A 19934-nucleotide genomic window follows, 5' to 3' on the forward strand; every position below is an offset into this window, starting at 1 on the left:
TCCAACTTTCTAATCCCTTACTCACTCTTCCTTCAGTTAGTCCTGACGAAGGGTCTCGGCCTGCAACGTCGACTGCAGCTCTTCCTACAGATGCTGCTTGGCCTGCTGCATTCACCAGCAACTTTGATGTGTGTTGCTTGAATATTGAAAGGCCTAGCTAATGGACATGGAGAGGATGTTTCCTACGATGGGGAGTCTAGGAACAGACAGCACAGCCCTCTGGTCCGAGACTCTACACTATAGGGAAAGTCCCTTTAGTACAGAGATGAAGAGGAATTTTTTCAGCCAGAGGGTGGTGAATCTGCGGAATTTATTGCCGGACTGCTGTGGAGGACAAGTCATTGGGTATAATTAAAACTAGGTTTGGTAGGATCTTGATTATTATGGGCGTCAAAAGTTAAGGGGAGAAAGCATGAGAATGGGGTTGAAAGGGATAATGATGGAATACTAGCGCAGACACGATGGGCTGAATGGCCTAATTCCGCTCCTATGTCTTATGGTCTCACATGAGATTTTTGCATTTCCCACATGAAATATTCTTACAGCCTCTTCAACCCAAAGTGCTTTATTGGTACCAAATGTGTGCTATCAATACACACCCATTAGAAACTGATGTGAAACTGCTGCATGATTATATCAAGTAAACATTTACAGCTGGAGTTTTGACAGCCTCACTGAGAGATTTATTCGAATTTAAGTACTTGAGAAAATGCATCCAAAGTGTGGTGCTTCAAGGGACTTGGTGCTACTTTCAAGGACAGTTGGGAATAAGTCATAATATTCCCCTTACTGGCAAGACTAAATGAAGGAAAACTGCTCACTCGCTTCCCACACAAATATTACATCATGTTACAAAGCTATAATTTGTTTGTGCTATGATAAATGCTTCTGTAGATTCTTTGATGTCATTCAGAGCTGCATTTTGTTTTTAATTTGTTCCAGACCTGCATTATAATGACACAAAATGAATCACTAAAGAACTATTAAATATATTCTGTAAACTGCTTCAACAATGCTGGTAATTCAAATTCAAATGTTTCATAGAAGATACAGAACAGACTGATGTAATATCTGTAATTATGGTGACAGGTATTATGAAGTATGATCCGCTGAATGAGGAAGCTGGTCAGGTGGAAATGAGAACAAGAGAAATCTTATCCTTGTTCTGGATGGGAGAGAGGGTGGAAATTACAGAGGGTCATCCTTTGAATGCAGAACTGACAGAGTGAAAGGGTAAGCAGATTTCTAACATTCACCAGGATGATTCACTAATTTGTTTGAAGATTTTTTTTGAGATACCCTTCTGGCCCAATGACCCTGCGCTGCCCAATTACACCCATGTGACCAATTAACCTATGAGCCCGCACAAGTCTTTGGACTGTGGAGGGAACCCGTGCAGTCAAGGACAGAACATACAAACTCTTGACAGACAGTGGCGGAATTGAACCTGCAAAAGCATTACGCTAACCACTACAAGATCGCTAAGTCAGATTCAGAGGTACCCTCAAATGATTATCTTCCCAGATGCTGCCACCCATTCCACTCATTGATAATAGTCAAATGTTTCAGAGCTGCTGAGGAGCCAATTAGTCAAGAAAAAGAAACTTATGCAAGAATGGTTGAACCATGTTGAGGATGTTAAAGATGGTACAAGGGGTAAGAATTAAATGGACCGATTTGTCCCAAATGGTACGAAGCTTCTCAGGTTTTCACACCTGAAACTACCCAGCCAATTGCAATGCATGCCATAAAACCATAAGGCATAGAAGCAGAATTAGGTCATTCGGCCCATTGAGCCTGTCCCGCCATTCCATCTTGGCTGATTTATTATCCTTCTCAATCCCATTCTCCAGCTTTCTCCCTACAACCTTTGACACCCTTACTAACCAAGAACCTATCAACCTTCACTTTAAATATTCCCAATGACCTGGCCTCCACATCCATCGGTGGCAAATGAACGCCACTGCCCTCTTGACTTGTGGCAAGCTTTAGGAGGAGAGGACTTGAGTCTATTGTCACAGGGCACCTAGTCTCTAACTTGCTCTTGAAGCACAGTGTTGATGTGGCTAATACATTTCGTAGTCAATATTGTTGGTAGGAGTATTACTATACTTAGATCCCGCTTACAGCTGAGGATGTGTTCCTTGGAGGTGGGGTGCTATGTAAATCAGCGCTATGTGGGGTCATTATAACATTACGTAAATGGACAGGTGTGCCTGATATTAAAAAAAAATCACACCAGAGATATATGATGTATTATTTTATGTACACACAGTAATTCGTGGAGTAACAAACATGCAAGTAGGCCTAACCTAGACATCAGTGGAGCAGCAACACATCACAGCAGCAGCGGAGGGGAGCGGGTGCTGATTACATCTTAGAGGGAGGACCAGGTCCTCCTCAAACTTCAGCTTCTCCTTCAAGTAGATGTCGAGATCTGACAGCCTTTTAAGTTTCCTCTCACAAAGCAGTTCTCTGTAGCAGGAAATCATGATGAGAACACCTTTCTTTGCCTTATTGCTTCGCTCCCAGTAAGGGTCATTGTCGATGAACTGGTCCATGATTTGCGTGATTGTGGTAATGAAAGTGCTGAGGAATTTTGAGGTGAGATTTCTTGCTGGAGCTTCCTCTTCTCCATCTGTGTCCTCAGATTCACCCAGGATACGTTGTTCTGACAATTCTCAAAGCTCTTCGTTATTAAGGCTCTCACCATGACAATGCAGTAACTCTTCAACATCACCATCATTAACACCCTCACACCATATCACTTGCAGTCTCACATCCATGCTAATGCTTTCCCTAGACATCTGAGATGTACTACCCTCACTGGCAGTTACAAGCCATTTTCCAGACATTATGGGTGAGAAAAATGGAATAAATTGGCGAGGGAACAAGAACGTTTACACACATGGGAGAGGCGGAGTGTGAAATAATACATGATTGTGACTGGTTCAGACAGTATGTAAAGCGCTCTCATTGGCTGATTGAATGTTTATTGTAACGGTGGGTGCTCTCGAGCAGTTTTAAGTGTTTAGAATGAATTTTTGTCACTTTTTAAGATTTCAATAAAGAATTGAATAACTGCGTTGAAACGAATCAGCGCTATGTGGGGTCTGAGTGTACCGCTGAGTTTTCCAGTATAAATTGTTCTAGTTATTGCAACTGTGTGTCTTGAGTACAGTTTGCCACTGATCAGCTCACATTCAAACAACATCTGCTCTTGTTGCATGCAGACACCGCTGCTTCATTTTTCTGAAGGGTTGCAAATGGAACTACAAATTGTGGAGATCGTGTACAATCCTTAAAAAACGACTGGCAGAAATACGCTCCAATATATGGAACACAACCTATTATTTTTGGCCTCTGCCCTTATCACATCTAGCCCATGCCTGGCCTATGCCTCTGGCTGAATTGAGAATGCTTAGAAACTTTGACCCCATGCCAACACCTAACCCCATGACCGCAGCAGCCTACATCACTTCTCTACTTTTACTCCCCCGTTAGGGAATTTCCTTTTCCACACACAACTCAGACCCAGGAATTCTTTAGGAGACCCCTTACTTAAGTGACACGGAGAACCGCTCCTCCGGAGGGCAACAACTCCGCTTACAATCAGTCTCTTTATGGTTGATTCTAACGGGTATGGTTTGTTCAACATCTCCACACTTGTTGTTGTTATAAGCAAGCTAGAGGGAAAAAACACTTAAGTCACGTAGCCTTGTGGTATACAGCAGCAGGCTAGAGGGCAGCACCATGATTCTCTGCTGATCTAGGTATTAAGCAATACAGACACACAATTCTATAGTCTTGCAAAGGTATTTACCCCCAGTTGGCCAAAGTCCTCCACACCCTGTCAATACCTGCCCAATACATCTGCAGCCAAAATGTCTGTGCTTATCTTGTATCTCATCTCAGGAGACTCCATTGCATAAAAACAAGAACAGTCTGGATGGGAAACAATTTCTCCCTCAGGCCATTAGGCTTGAACTCCCTGGTGCATCACAAAGTGTCACTAGTTAATCTGTTCTGTACTTTACAATATTTAATTTATGCACTTTAGTTTGTTTATTTATGTGTAATCTATTTGCAGATTTCATCCTTGCTTTCATAAGTTATTATGTGTCATGTATACCACAGTGTTTTACACCCTGGTTCGGAGAAATGTCATCTCATTTGACGGTATACAGGTACATAGTTAAATAGCAAAACACTTGATTTGATCTTGATTAAGCTCATGCCATCCTGTACAGGGAAGAACAACATTGATACCAAGGCAACAATAGTTAGCTCAGTGTAAGTTATCAGCTCTGGAAGACACATCAAAATCAGGGCCAGGAAGCTCATCAATGTTTGTGCCATGATAATTAAACAACCCAATAAATAACCTCACCGTAGGGACATCCATTGCACTGTGCCTTGAGTGAAGGAAATGGTGGCTTAAGAACCATCGAACATGGTGGTGGGAAAACTCAGTAGGAGTCAGGCATGGCAAAGAAAGTTAAGTTTTAAAATACACTTAAGTTGATGGCAGCAATTCAGAAGGATGGATGAAATATTCAGAAAGGAGCAACACAGCTGCCTAAGGCTTCCATGAAATAATAGTCAATAATATTCTCAATAGATCTTTCTATGAAGAAAGGAACAATCTCTGATTAACGTGGGAAGAAACAAGCCTGCAGAGCGTTTTCATGTCAACTGATTGGGCAGTGGCATGAAGAGGAGCTCAGTTAGATTTAAGATGATTGGAGATGTGGGACTTTACAGATTGAAGGTATAAACTACAGAATCTGAAATTGAACTATGGTGTGCTGAAAGGTAAACATTAAAACCACGGTTCGTGAAGTACTCATCAGGGACATGTTGTTTGCAGACGACGTGGCACTGGCAACACACTCTGAAGAGCAACTGCAATGCCTCATGGACAGCTTCTCAAGAGCCTGCCAGGATTTCAGCTTGACCATCAGCCTGAAGAAAACCAACGTGTTGGGCAAAGGCGTTGAGCACCCCCCTGCCATTACCATCAACAACTATGAGCTGGAGGTAGTTCACGAGTTTACATACCTTGGCTCCACCATCACGGACAGCCTCTCCCTAGACCCTGAGATCAATAGACGGATCGGACGAGCAGCCTCAACATTCACCAAGCTGACAAAGAGAGCCTGGGAGAACAGAAAGCTGACGACGCACACCAAGGTTGCAGTCTACAGGGCCTGCGTCCTCAGCACACTGCTTTACGGCAGCGAGACCTGGAGCCTCTACTCCAGACAAGAGCGGCATCTCAACGCCTTCCACCTTCGCAGACTGAGACGCATCCTGGACATCACGTGGACTGACCGAGTCACCAACAATGAGGTCCTGGCCCATGCCCAGATACCCAGCCTCTTCACCCTGCTCCAACAATGCCGTCTCCGCTGGCTGGGCCACGTACACCGCATGTCAGACGGGAGGATCCCGAAAGACCTGCTGTAAGGGGAACTGGCCTCCGGCAAGAGAGCACAAGGGCGGCCCCATCTTCGTTTCAAAGACATTTGCAAGAGAGACATAAGTCACTGAAAATGAATGTCGAGAGGTGGGAATGTCGAGAGCGATCGCTCTCACTGGAGGCTAGGCAGAGGTCTAAAAAAAGGAGATGAAAAGCTGAGGCTTGCTGCTGAAGAAAAACGCACTCATCGGAAAAACAGCACCAAGGCAACACTGGAGGACAGCACCTTCACGTGCAGTCGCTGCAGCCGAGACTGTCACTCCCGTGTGGGCCTCTACAACCACAACAGACGCTTCTCTAACACAGACTGAAGAAAGACTTTCCAGGCGCAGATCCATGGTCTCGCGAGACTAACGGATGCCATCATTTAAGAGAAAAAAAAAAGTCATTTAGTGCTTCAGGAAGTGCAAAGCAGAGAGAGGCAGAGGCAAACAACATATTGTGGACATGAAAGCCAGCTGTCTCAGTGAAACAAAAGCAGATCCCCAAGACGTCTCATTGAAAGCTATCCAATATTGAGAGGCCTAGATAGAGTGGACGTGGAGACCATAATTCCTGTTGTGGGGGAGCCTCAAGGACACAGCCTCAGAATAGAAGGATGTCCCTTCAGAACAGAGATGAGGAGGAATTTCTTTAGCCAGTGGGTGGTGAAGGAAACGAATCCGCTTACAATCATTGGGCATATAGTCGGCCCTCCTTATCCATGAGTTCCACATGCGCAAATTCAACCAACCGCAAATCTAGAAAACCCAGAAGTGTTCTTCCAGCACTTGCTGTTCGAGCATGTACAGACTTTTCTTCTTGTCATTATTCCCTAAACAATGCGGTATAACTATTTACATAGCATTTACATTGCATTAGGTATTACAGGTGTCCCCCGCTTTTCGAACATTCGCTTTACGAAACCTCACTGTTATGAAAGACCTACATTAGTACCCTGTTTTCGCTTTCAGAAGGTGTTTTCACTGTTACGAAGAAAGGCAGCGCGCGCCCCGAGCAGCCACTCTGCCCCGGATTCGGAACGGCATTGCTTAAACACGTTGCATTGAGCAGCCGTTAGCAAGATGAGTTCTGAGATATTGGAAAAGCCTGAAAGAGTAAGGGTGTTACACTTAGCGTAAAACTAGACATAATTAAGCGTTTCGATCGTGGTGAACGAAGCAAGGACAAAGTGAGTTTGGCTTGTGGAAGTTGACGAAGATGATGTTGAAGAGGTTTTGGCATCCCATGACCAAGGACTGATATATGAAGAGCTGATGCAATTGGAAGAGGAAATGATAACAATCAAAACCGAATGCAGAAAGTGAAGCAACTGCGTGGGAACTTCGCTGCAATGATAAAGTACGATTTTAATTTTGAAAGGGTACGTAGGTTTAGGGGATATTTGTAGGATGGTTTGAGTGCTTACAAACAACTGTATGATAGAAAAATGCGCGAGGCTCAGCAGTCAAGCAAGCCTTCCACATCAGCCACAGCAGACGACGAACCTTTACCTTCGACATCGAGGCGGGCAGTCATAGGAGAAGGTGAGCTGCCTGCCCTGATCGACAGTGAGATGACACCCCCGTGTCGCACCACCCCAACACCCGGGCCCTGGACAGATACTGTACCGATTCGCGAAGAACACAGCGGTAGCCGGGAGGCACACAGCACATCTTTAAGAAAAAAGCCAAAATAAACATGCTAATTAATTAGGTGCCATCTAGCACTTAATTGTCGGGCCAGATCAGAGACAATACAATTAACAAGGAAGAAAATCAGAGGAAAAGATTTTACTGGGCATATTTTACTAAGGAATAAAGATAGTGCCAGTGACTCCAAACATCAGCAAGTTAGGCAGTCTCTATCAATTACTGAGTGGAGTTTGGTTTTAGTATTATATGTATAAGAAACTTCAATCTAAAGGATAAACCCCAATACATTGTACGTCCTCACCTCAGCCTGTGCTTCATTCCTTTCCATATTTTATCAATACCTGGAATACTTCCTTTCTCCTCTAAGATCTTAGAGACATCAGTTATTGAAGTTATTAACCGGGGAAAGTGTGTAAACCTCATACAAACATGTGAAGATCCGTTCTGTACAACTGAAGTGATGCTAGACCACTGTAATTTCAAGAGCTGATGGAACGACATCAGATGTCATTGAAATAGTCACACATTTAAGTTCTACTTTGTTGTCATCACTCTTCTGCAATAAAATTCCATTTACTGAAGGCAAACAATTCTGACAACATTGAAAGTTTGAAGTAAAGTTAAAACATATGCGGGAAAAGATCTGAAACAAAAGTACTTTCAAACTTTCTACCCATAATTCTAAGCATTACCAATCGATATCTCCTGGCAACAAGCCGTTACCGTGGCAACATCACAATCAAATTAAAGGAAGAACATATAGCATAAATTATGGTGAAATCACAGAAATGTCCACAGCAAGTCCCATTGGGAAAAATCTATTTCAGCTTTTTTTGAAGGAATAGATGTCTAATATGCATTGAAACAAAGAATTTATGCCTTCAAAAGAAGTCAGTGAAATATTAATTTATGCCTATTTTCTATCTGCCTGCTCAAATTAATACTGTCGCTCTCTAACCACTTCAATTTACTAAATCCAAGTACCATGATGGACCACCAAAGCTCAAGTTCAAAGTTCAATTATTCTACATTATACAACCTTGAGATTCGTCTCCTTACAGGTAGCTCCAAAACACCCCAAAATAACCCATAAAAAGACAACCAATGTGGGGGGGGGGGGGGGACAAATTATGCAAGCAATAGAAGTAAGCAAATAGCATTTAGAATAAAAATGAGTCTAGAGCATCTACAGCAGGCCACAGCCTCAGCTCAGTGCAGTGAAGTGTCATCATAAGTAAGTAAGATATTAGTTAGGTATTAAGTATCTCTAAACAGGCACTGCTAGTGTTTCACCATTTAATAATTATGGTTGTTGTTTTGCAACGAGCTTAATTTATCATCTGAAGCAAAAGAGAAAGTGTACCACTGTTGAAATAATCATCAATAATACGGAGGACCTGCATCAAAACACTGTCTATCACAAAGGGTTGAAACGTTTCCAAGCTACTAATACCTAATATATATTCTTTAAGCTATGTCAACTTAAAAAAATAAAACTTGGGCTCTATTTTCCACTACCAGGAAGATAGTGTGTGATGATAAGATCAACAGAAAGTGTTTCACCATAAGTTGTGATGTAACTACTCCAAAATAATGAGTAATGATCCTTCAGTAGGATGGTGGCACGTTCAGACGTAGCTGTCACTCAGGGTCCAACCAAAGGTGCATTTGTTCATCTTGTGAATCTTTTTGCTGATCACAAGTCACTGTTAGATACTAAGAACATCAGGTAGGGCAGAACTATCCCATCAGTGAATTGCTCCATAGCAATTGTGCATCATTGTTGTGTTGTTCTCTGGACTTGTGTACCATTGTGCCGAGACAGTACACCATCCAACAAACAGAGCGACTGAATATCTTGGACATTTTTATTGGGATTGCAAGATCCTGTTGGACAGTGGTAACTCACAATACTACAAGTCTATTCATTGGCAAGACTGATGGCGGGGGAAATGCAATGCCTTGATTGCGGCAAAGACTGGGTCTTGGCCACAGGGTCGCCTTTGATGCAGCAGACTGTTGCAGCCACCCAGGGGAGAAAGCAGGAGCTTCTGCTGGGCGAGCTGGATTGGGGCCTGGCCCCTCCTGTCAGTGCTGCCCTCTGGAGTTTGCTCGGTGGAAGAACAAGCTGTACCAGGGTGATCTACATTTGTGCCATTCAGAAAGCTGGGCTATATTTTTCCTCTTTGTGACTGTTATGTTTTTCTGAAATTGTAACCATATGCGTTATCTGTGCTATGTGCTATTTGCAGTGTGCAGTGTGCAGTTGGTAATGTGTTTTGCACCTTGCCACAGAGAAACACTGATTGGTTTGGCTATATTCAGGTATGGTTGAATGATAATTGAACTTGGATAGATTTTTAGCATTGGTCCTAATACACAGACTCAGAAACTCCTAGCTTGATTAGTCCAGAGTGCCAATTATACCAAATGTAATCCCACAGCATTTGTCGGCATCCATCCACTATAAATATTTATCAAATATTTTGTCAAAAAATCTCACTGTTGAAACTATTTGATACGGCATGTGTTCCATGCTCAAACACCACTCAGTTTAAAGCAACTTTGGAAAGGGCTGGGTCATAATAACAGGTTGATAAGGAGTGCTGCAACAATTATCTTTCTTTACTCAGAATTGACTCTTAAGTGGGCATTCTTATATGCTTTTCACTTCAGACAAAATAACTGTACTATGTCCAGTGTTTCTATTCATACAATGAATTTTAGCAAAAACATAACAATCTCACATTCACGGGTAGCAACTTGGCATTCTGAATTCAGGTTGCCCAAACGAAAGTTGATCAGACAAATTGCACATCCTAATTATCAGTCCTTAACCTCACAGAATATCAAATGGTTATCCAGATACTTTTTAAATGTGAGAAGAGTTCTTGCTTCCTCTAAGCCAGGGGTTGCAAACTTGGGGTCCATGGATGCTTCAGTTAATCATAGGGGTACATAGCATAAAAATGGTTGGGTACACCTGCTTGAAGTTTTACCAGCATTGAGTTCCTGTCTCACTGCTTTGGTGAAAACATACCCTCAACTAACCTCTAATCTTATCAACCATATCTATGCAGTCCTCCTTGGTACACAAAATGGACCCCTCCCCATTAATCTGTAGTTTTGTACACCTCCAATAAATCCCACCTTCAGACAGTATCACCCCATTCAATTAGCTTTCTTCAAAACTCAAAGCCTGTCAACATTCTTTAAAATTACCACAAATTACTACAACTTTTCCAGAGTAAGAGAACCAGAGTAAAGTAGTACTTGTTGTATAATCTTAACATGACATTTATATTCTGTGCATAAACCAATGTTAGCCAATATCCTCAATGGCTTTGTAACCACCTATCGGCCTTGCTACTCTCGGCGAGCTATGGGCATGCACTCCAAAGTCTCTTAGCTCTTTTGTTCTTCTTAGTATCTTAGTCACAGAGTCATGGATTTGTAAACAGAAACAGGCCTATCATGACTATCTATATGAATCCCGCTTGTCTTTATTTAAAAGTTCAAAGTACATTTATTCTTGAAGTATGTATACTATAAACAAATCTTGAGATTTGCCTCCTTACAAAAGGCTCACTTTATTCCCACTCTTTGCATCCTGCTAGAATCTTTCCAGTAATACCATGGCTCTTAGCTTGTTAAGCAGCCTCTCCAAGGCCTTTCTGCAAATCCACAACATCAACTGATTCTCTCCTTGGTCAGATAAGGAAGCTGACCATTTGTTTGCATCAGACTCATTAATTATAACTCACAAACTTTAAGTTGAAATTATTGAAACATACCACAAAAGATGACGGGACCTTCTACTGAGCACCCAAGACCTCACTGCAAACAGCCTGTTGACTAATATTACTCTTTGCTTCCTATTACTGTTTGTTTGACAGACATGATTGTACTGGAGAGGATGCAGATGAGATTCTCTAGGACATTGCCTGGGAAGCAAGGTTTCAGTTGAGGAGAGACTGAATCTGTTAACCTTCAAGCAGAGAAGGAAAGGCTGACAAAGGATCTGATAGAGATCTACAAAGTTGTGAGAGGTGAGGTAGATGGGGTAGACAGGAAGAAATCTTTTTGTTTGGCAGAGGTGTCTAAAACCAAATGGCATAGGTTTAAGGTGAAGGGTAAAAGGTTTAGAGTGAATATGAAGAAGAATATTTTCAACTAAGGGGTGGTTTCAATTAGGAACACACACTGCACAAGGCAAGTAATCTCACACCATTTAAGATGCACTTGGATCACCAAAGCAGGGTGGGCTACAAGCCAGGTGCGTGTAAGTGGGATTAAGGTAGACAGATATGTGATGGTTGGCATGGGTATGATGGACCAAAGGATATCTATCTGTGCTATCATCACTTTCCCTTGCCTTCAATGGACTTCAACTCAGCCTGCCAGGTGGGACCTTATCAAACGCCTTGCTAAATTCCATGTTAATCACATTAATTCTCATCAAACACTGCAAATACTTGTCAGGTACATCCCACACTTCATAAATCCATGCCGACTCCTTGTAATTAAACTAATTCCAAATTATGAATCATACTATTTATGTGAATCGTGCCTGATAATCTGTCCATCTGCTCACCAGCAAAACCTGATGAGCTTTCATGTCTTACTAACAACTCCAGAACCTTCCATTTTTCAAGTACAGTGACAGGTACATTTAAATCAGTACCGTTCTAATGTATATTTTATGCAGGCATGGCAATTTATCCACTTTTAAAGATGCTATGCTGCTTCCCTCTCTACGTACATCATACTTAAATATTTCACAATCTTCGGTAGCTGTCTCATCTATCTCTTGTGAACAGAAACAACACATTCATTCAGAAATACCCATATCTTCTGCTCCCATGCAGTTTACATGTCTCTAATAGACCTTAAGGCATAGGATCAGAATTAGGCCATTTGGCCCATCAAGTCTGTTCCACCATTTGATTATGGTTGATTTATTCTCCTTCACAACCCCTTTACGACACTTTTGTCCTTCATGTAAAATGGGCCATAATCAGCAAGGGAAAATCTTGCCTGACAAATCTGTTGGAATTCTCTGAAGAAAGGACGAGTTGCACTTGAATCCCAAGATGCGTGGAATGGGCTGTCTGTGGAGGTGGATACGATAGGGTCTTTTAAGAAACTCCTGGATAGGTACATGGAGCATAGGAAAATAGAGGGCTATGGGTAATCTTAGGTAATTTCTAAGGTAAGGGCATGTTCAGCACAGAGTGGGCTGAAGGGCCTGTATTATGCCGTAGGTTTTTTACAAATGAGAATCGGTTGAGGTTGTGTACTTGGGATTTTCAGTAGACCTTTAATAAGGTGCCACACATGAGGCTGCTTGACAAGCATGGTTTTACAGGAAAGGTTCTTGCATGGATAAAGCTGATTGGCAGGAGGCAAAGTGGTAATAAACTGAGCCTTTTTTGGCTGCTGGTGACTGGTGGTGTTCCACAAGGACCTGTGTTAGGAGCTATTCTTTTTACATTATACGGCAATGATTTGGATGATGGAATTGGTGGCTTTGTTGCAAAGTTTGCAGACGATATGAAGATAAGTGGAGAGGCAGGCAGTTTTGAGGAAATAGAGAGGCTACAGAAGGACTTAGACAGATTAGGAGAATGGGCAAAGAAATGACAAATGGAATACAGTGTTGCTAGAAGAAATGGAAGTGTTAAGTGCTTTCTAATTGGAGAGAAAATACAAAAAACTGAGGTGCAGAAGGACTTGGGAGTTAAAGGCTAATTTGAGTCTGCTGAGGAATGCAAATTCAATGTTGGCTTTCATTTCAAGAGGACTAGAATATAAAAGCGAGGATGTAATGCTGAAACCCTATAAAGCATTGTGAGTAGGTTTAGCCCTCTTATCTTAGAAAGGATGTGCTGAAACTGAAGATGGTTCAAAGGAGGTTCACGAAAATGATTCCAGGATAGAATGGCTTGTCATATGAAGAGCGTTTGATGACTTTGGGCCTGTATTCACTAGAATTCAGAAGGATAAGGGGTGACCGCATTGAAACCTATTGAATGGTGAAAGGCCTTAATGGAGTGGATGTGGAGAGGATGTTTCCCATGGTGAGAGAGTCTAAGACCAGAGGACACAGCCTCAGAATAGAGGGGCATACTTTTAGTATGGAGATTAGAAGGAATTTCTTCAGTCAGAGAATTCTTTGCCACAGGTAGCTGCAGAGGCCAAGTCTGTACGTATATTTAAGGCAGAGGTTGATAGATTCTTGATTAGTCAGGGCATGAAGGGATACGGGAGAAGGCAGGAGACTGGGGCTGAGAGGAAAAATGGATCAGCCATAATGAAATGGCAGAGCAGACTCGATGGGCCAAATGGCCTAGTTCTGCTCCTATATCTTATGGTTTATAAACTTGGGATTACAGTGAAAGGCCATTGACTGAAACATTCTTCTCCTCCATAAATGCTGCCTGTATTTTCTCTATTTTGTTGTTTCAGGTTTTAAGCAAATCATCTCTTTAATTTTCTAGAACTTATGGGGCCAGTTGCACAGGAAGGTTCTGTGGAACACATTTTAAGAATTCTGGATACCCTGCAACTTTTATAATGTCTTGGTCTAAGTAAGGATTGGGTAGTTAAACTGTTTTACTATTGTGGCCCTATAGATTTTGTCAGCCATTTGCAGATGGCCTTTTTTTTGCATTACTGTATCAATATCAGTTAATAGCTGTTTAAGTTATTCCTATAAATTTTTATAAGCTTGAGGTGCTGCAGTAGATCGCTTTCCCTTCATTCATATTCCCTGGTATTATCCTGCACCAGATATGGGACTCTCAGCTATCTTGTTCTGTTATTTTTTTTAATTAAATTCATTACTTTCTGCTTTCATATGCTGACTCCTGATACAATCTATCCTCATTAGCCCAAACAGTAACTGGACAAACGTGACAGGGGACTAAGTCACCACGATAATTGCATTTTAACTACAGAAGACTGAACAGGTAAGACTGCTTGAAATAATCTACATGATTAATATAATACCGGAATGCATTTAATATTCATATCTAAGGAACAGCACATGAAGAGCATTAACTGCCTGCTGTGGGTGACTGCCCATAGCAACCATATATAGTTTAAAATGAAGGGACCACAGAGCACTACAGCACAGAAACAGGCCCTTTGGCCCATCTAGTTTGTGCCGAACTATTAACAGCCTAGTCCCATCGACCTGCACCTGGGCCATAGCTCTCCATAACCTTCCTAACCTGTACTTATCCAAACATCTCTTCAATGTTGAAATCGACCCCGCATCCACCACTTCCAATGGCAGCTCGTTCCACACTCCCACTTCCCTCCGAGTGAATTTTACACTCACGTTCCCCTTAAACTTTTCACCTTTCACTGAGATTGTAGTCTCACCCAATCCCAGTGGAAAAAAACCTGCTTGCATTTACCTTATCTATACCTCTGATAATTTTGTATACCTCTGTCAAATCTCCCATCGTTCTCCTATGGTCCAGGGAGTGAAGTCCAGACCTGTTCAATCTATCCCTACAACTCAGGTTCTCAAGTTCCAACAACATCCCTGTACACTTTCTCTGCACTTTTTCAATCTTATTGATATTTTTCCTGTAGGTAGGTGACCAGAATGGCACACGATACTTTAAATTAGGCCATAAAGGTCTCAAAATATTTCAACATAAGCTTTCTTAAAGACCTTATCTACATGTGATGCAACTTTCAAGGAACTATGGATCTGTATTCTCAAAGATCCCTCTGTTCTACCGCTCACCCTGTAAGTCCTACCCTGGTTTGCCCTCCCAAAGTGCAATACCTCACACTAGTCAGCATTAAATCCCATCTGTAGAAAATGGCATATTGTAGAAAATAGTTTGTATATGTGAACTTTATCATCTCTTTAAGTAGGGAAACAAACTTAACAGAATAAAACTCAAAGAATTACAGCTTTGAGTTTTGTTGTTTGCGAATTACAGCCTTTTATACTTTGCCTGATTTCCTCTGCCTAGTTAAGACTTTTCCCCACCTTTACAATGTATTCTTATCAATCTATATTTTTGAATATACATAATTCACTATTATGCCCCTCTTCTGTGGATTTCAACGTTCTCTAGATCAGCGGTTCCCACCTTTTTATGCCGTGGACCAATACTATTAAGCAAGGGGTCTGTGGACCTCAGGATGAAAACCCCTGCTCCGGACACGAAGCCAACACTGAACACCACTGCTGACTTAGCCAGTGACAAATGGAACAGCAGATGTAGAATAACTTGCAACATAATTTTATGTTTACATTTTAAATGGAAAAAATGGCAGCTAAAACTTCGTGGGTCCAACTTTTTTTTAATTTAAGATAAAGATGACTTTTTTGGACTAAAAATATCTTAAGTCTATCTTCATTACTGCCGTTGTATTTGCCCTTCTCTGTACCATGAATGTTAAATACAAGGGACTGGCCATGTGGCTCATAGAGCCTTCAACAAGTCAAATAATTCTGTACTGCTGAGGCTGGGCCAAGCACCATCTCCTATTTTTTGAACAAAGATATGAATATACATGTAGATTTTGCAGAACCAATCATTGTCTGTACAAATATGATCTGTTTCCAGATAGCTTGGTTCAAGTGGCTCCCTGTGGTCTTTGTTTACACAGCTGAACAGCGTGATTTCAAAGCAGATCAATGCTTGAAGTACATTCAATGGAAGTAGTTTTTTGGCTATTTGAACATTTTCAATGTTTATTAATGTGTATTAATGTCTGTTATTACTTTAGAACAGAACAGAGCACATTTTTAGTTATTTGCCTGAGGGGGTTATTGGGTGACAGAGATCTCCGTTTATGCAGTTTTGAAATTTCTAGGAAGTCAAAGGGGAGAGGACATAAGAGTTCCCACAACTGAGGTTTTACCAAAACTGTCTTTCACTCCAAGTACCCCTTTGGGGCAGCATGGGAGTGTAGTGGTTAGTACAACGCTTTACAGTACCAGTGACCCGGGTTCAATTCCCACCGCTGTCTGTAAGGAGTTTGTATATTCTCCCCATGACTGCGTGGCTTTCTTCCCACAGTCCAAAGGCATATCAGTTGATGGGTTAATGGGTCATTGTAAATTGCCCCTTGATTAGGTTAGGGTTAAACAGGCGGAATGCTGGGTGGTGCAGATTGAAGGGCTGGAAAGGCCTATTCTACGCTGCATCTCCATAGATAAATAAATAAATATAAATTGCAAAATCATTTTAGTGTTTAGAGGTTTGATCTCCCATTGAGAACATATTCCGTTATGTTCGTAACTGAATTTTTCAGCAGATAAAGGTTATTGTTATGCAACTCGATAACTCTTCAATTTGTATCTGTGTACAAACAAGTTTCTGTCAATGAGTTTTGAACCAGGAAACGGAGTGAACAAGTTGAGAAAGACCCACCTTGGATAGTTCCCCAGGAATCTCCAACATGGAGCCTGGTGCCCTCATTCCTTTCGAATGGTTTGACCGGTCGTTGATAGTTGCAGCAGCTTTCCTAGACCTTGACTTCCTTCTTTTAAGTTTATTCACCTTCTCACTGTTGAGTTTTCTTTCAGCACCGTGGCCTAGGAGCTCTGTTCCAGTGCAGTGTGTGTCCCTTTGTAAAGCAGCATCATTCACAACCGCATGAATGCCTGTTGATGACATCATTTTAACTTTCAAATATTTTCGCTTCCTCTTAATCAACATGCGTTTCCTAGACAAACTTGAGCAATTCTTTTGTTTTTGACGTGATGCTGAAATTCCGTTCATCTGCAATAGAAAATTGTTCATTAGTAAATCAGCAGAAAATCAGAAACAGTTACATCACTGTTTCCCGGTTTAAAATAAATTTATCACCAAAGTAGAGGCCCGCACTGATTTGGCTTCATGCTTTTGTCAGCTTGGTCTATCTTTCAATTTATAGGCATCCGTTAGTCTCATTAGACCATGGATTTGCGCCTTGGAAGGTTTCCAGGGCACATGCCTGGGCAAGGTTGTATGGAAGACCAGCAGTTGCCCATGCTGCAAGTCTCCCCTCTCCATGACATCAATGTCGTCCAAAGGAAGGGCATTAGGACCCACACAGCTTGGCACTGGTGTCATCGCAGAGCGATGCGTGATTAAGTGCCTTGCTCAAGGACACACACACCGCCTCAGCCAAGGCTCGAACTAACGACCTTCAAATCACTAGACGAATGCCTTAACCACTTGGCCACGTGCCAACACTTATCTTCATCTATCTTTTAATAGAGTTTGTAATAAAGCAGGAATAGGTGACTACTATGACTAAGACATTCTGAGAAACCACATACAACATCTAATGCAGTATCTCACCAAAATGTGCCTTCAAATTATCCCAAATATAGGTGGGTGATAGAAGATTCATGGTGGAACTCATATGCACAAGAGAATGGGTTACGACAAAATAAATGGGATGGGAATGCCCAAAAATCAGAAAATTCAATGGGCCAAATGACATGGATGAAAATGTTTGTGGTCTGACAACTAAGTCAGCTCTTGACACGAATGCTGGTGGAGTTGTAGATCGTCAAGATAGTTGACTGATGATACAGTGGGCGTAGATTAGCTGAAAAACTAGTCAGAGTGGTGACTTGTAGAACTTAATCCAGATAAAGTTCAAAATAAATTTATTATCAAAGCATGTATATGTCACCACGTGCTATCCTGAAACTCATTTTCTTCCTGGCATTCACAGTCGAACAAAATACTATAGAATCAATGAAAAGCTACACACAGACACTGGCAAACAACCAATGTGCAAGAGAAGATGACCTATGTGAAAAATAATACATAAATAATTAAATATTTAATACTGAGCGCATGAGTGGCAAAGTCCTTGGAAGTGAGTCCATATAGGTTATGGAATCAGTTCAGATTAAAAAGGAAGTTATTCACGCTGGTTCAGAAGGCTGAGAGTTGAGGAGGAGTAACTGTTCCTGAACCTGGTGGTGTGGGGCCCAAAACTCCTGTACCTTCTTCCTGATAGCAGTAGCAAGATAGCATGGCCTGGAAGGTGGGGTCCTTGATGATGCACAATGCTTTCTTACCGCAGCTCTCCTTGTAGGTTTGCTCAAAGGTTTGGAGTTCAATGCAAACTCTAGAAAGGCTGGTTCATAGTGGAAAGCCAGCCTGAACTTACTTATCTGAATAGTGGCGGCAGCAAACAAGCCACTTTGATCTCCACATTATATTAAGAAGATCAGTCATAGCTCCCAATCCTGATCACTGCACATCACGATACATAATTATTACACTGAATTGAAATATTTCAAACAAAATCTTGTGCTGCCTTATTAACACTAGATAATCAAATAATTTGACTTCATTTCTGGGATCAAACAGTGACCTTGACTGAACCATAGTCTGAATTGAATTGAATTGACTTCATTACTTACATCCTTCATAGACAGGAGTAAAAATCTTTACTTGAGGTCTCTGTCTAAATGTGCAATTTATAATAAATATTATGTACAACAGGATTGTCAATATAACATAGAAATTCAGTTGCGTCAGCATGAATTAAGCAGTCTGATGGTCTGGTGGAAGAAGCTGTCCCAGAGCCTGTTGGTCCTGGCTTCAATGCTGTGGTATCGTTTCCCGGAAGGTAGCAGCTGGAACAGTTTGTGGTTGGGGTGACTTGATCCTTCAGGCCCTTTTTACACACTTGTCTTTGTAAATGCCCTGAATATTGGGAAGTTCACATCTACAGATGCACTGGGCTGTCTGTAGCACTCTCTGCAGAGTCCTGCGATTGAGGGAAGTACATTTCAAATACCAGGCAGTGATGCAGCCAGTCAGGATGCTCTCAATTGTGCCCCTGTAGAAAGTTCTTAGAAATTGAGGGACCACACCAAACCTTCAACTGTCTATGGTGAAAGAGGTGCTGTTGTGCCTTTTTCACAACATAGCTGGTATGTACAGACCACATGAGGTGATGTTTATACCGAAGAACTTAAAGCTGTTCACTCTCATCTCCAGATCCATTGACGTCCAGGGGTTAGGCTGTCTCCATTCCTCCTGTAGTCCACAACCAGCTCCTTTGTTTTTATGACATTGAAGGACACGTTGTTTTCTTGACACCACTGTCAGGGTGATAACTTCCTCTCTGTAGGCTGCCTCAATATTATTTGGGATGAGGCCAATCAGTGTAGTGTCGTCAGCAAATTTAATTAGCAGATTGGAAGTGTGGGTGGCAACACAGTCATGGGTATATAGAGTGTAAGGGGCCACAGCCCTGAGGGGCACCTGTGTTGAGGGGCAGAGGTGAGGGAGCCCACTCTTACCACCTGCTGGCAATCTGACAGGAAGTCCAGAATTCAGCTACATAAGGCAAGATGAAAGCTGAGGTCTCTGAGCTTCTTGTCGAGCCTGGAGGGAATTATGGTGTTGAATGCCGAACTGTAGTCCAAAAACAGCGTTCTCACTTAAGCATCCCTCTTCTCCAGATGTACAAGGACGGTGTGCAGAGCTGTGGCTATTGCATTGTCTGTTGATCAATTGTGTCGGTAGGCGAATTGTAGGGGGTTCAGTGTGGGTGGCCACATGCTGCAGACGTAGTCCTTGATCAGCCTCTCAAAGTACTTGCTTATTATTGAGGTGAGTGCAACAGAACGCCAGTCGTTCAGACATGTTGCCTTGGTCTTTTTAGGTACAGGGACAATGGTGGATGTTTTGAAGCAGGAGGGCACTCTGCACTGGGAGAGAGAGATTAAAAATGTCTGAAAATACACCTGCCAGTTGTGCCCGCCCTGGGATGCCGTCTGGGCCCGCAGCCTTGTGCTGTCCACCCGTTGGAAACACCTGTGTACC

At 42.0% G+C, this 19934-nt stretch overlaps 1 protein-coding gene across 2 annotated transcripts in view; it reads right to left on the bottom strand.

The window, feature by feature from the left end:
• The window catches only part of riox1 (ribosomal oxygenase 1), a 92830-nt gene that overhangs the window by 68830 nt on the left and 4066 nt on the right, over window positions 1–19934 (bottom strand). For both annotated transcript variants that reach the window (XM_072264863.1, XM_072264864.1), the window contains exon 2: window positions 16524–16874. In XM_072264863.1, coding sequence (XP_072120964.1) covers window positions 16524–16874 — 351 coding nt within the window. The remainder of the gene's footprint in view (window positions 1–16523; window positions 16875–19934) is intronic.

Source organism: Mobula birostris, chromosome 8, assembly GCF_030028105.1.
Source record: "Mobula birostris isolate sMobBir1 chromosome 8, sMobBir1.hap1, whole genome shotgun sequence".
Taxonomy (NCBI): domain Eukaryota; kingdom Metazoa; phylum Chordata; class Chondrichthyes; order Myliobatiformes; family Myliobatidae; genus Mobula; species Mobula birostris.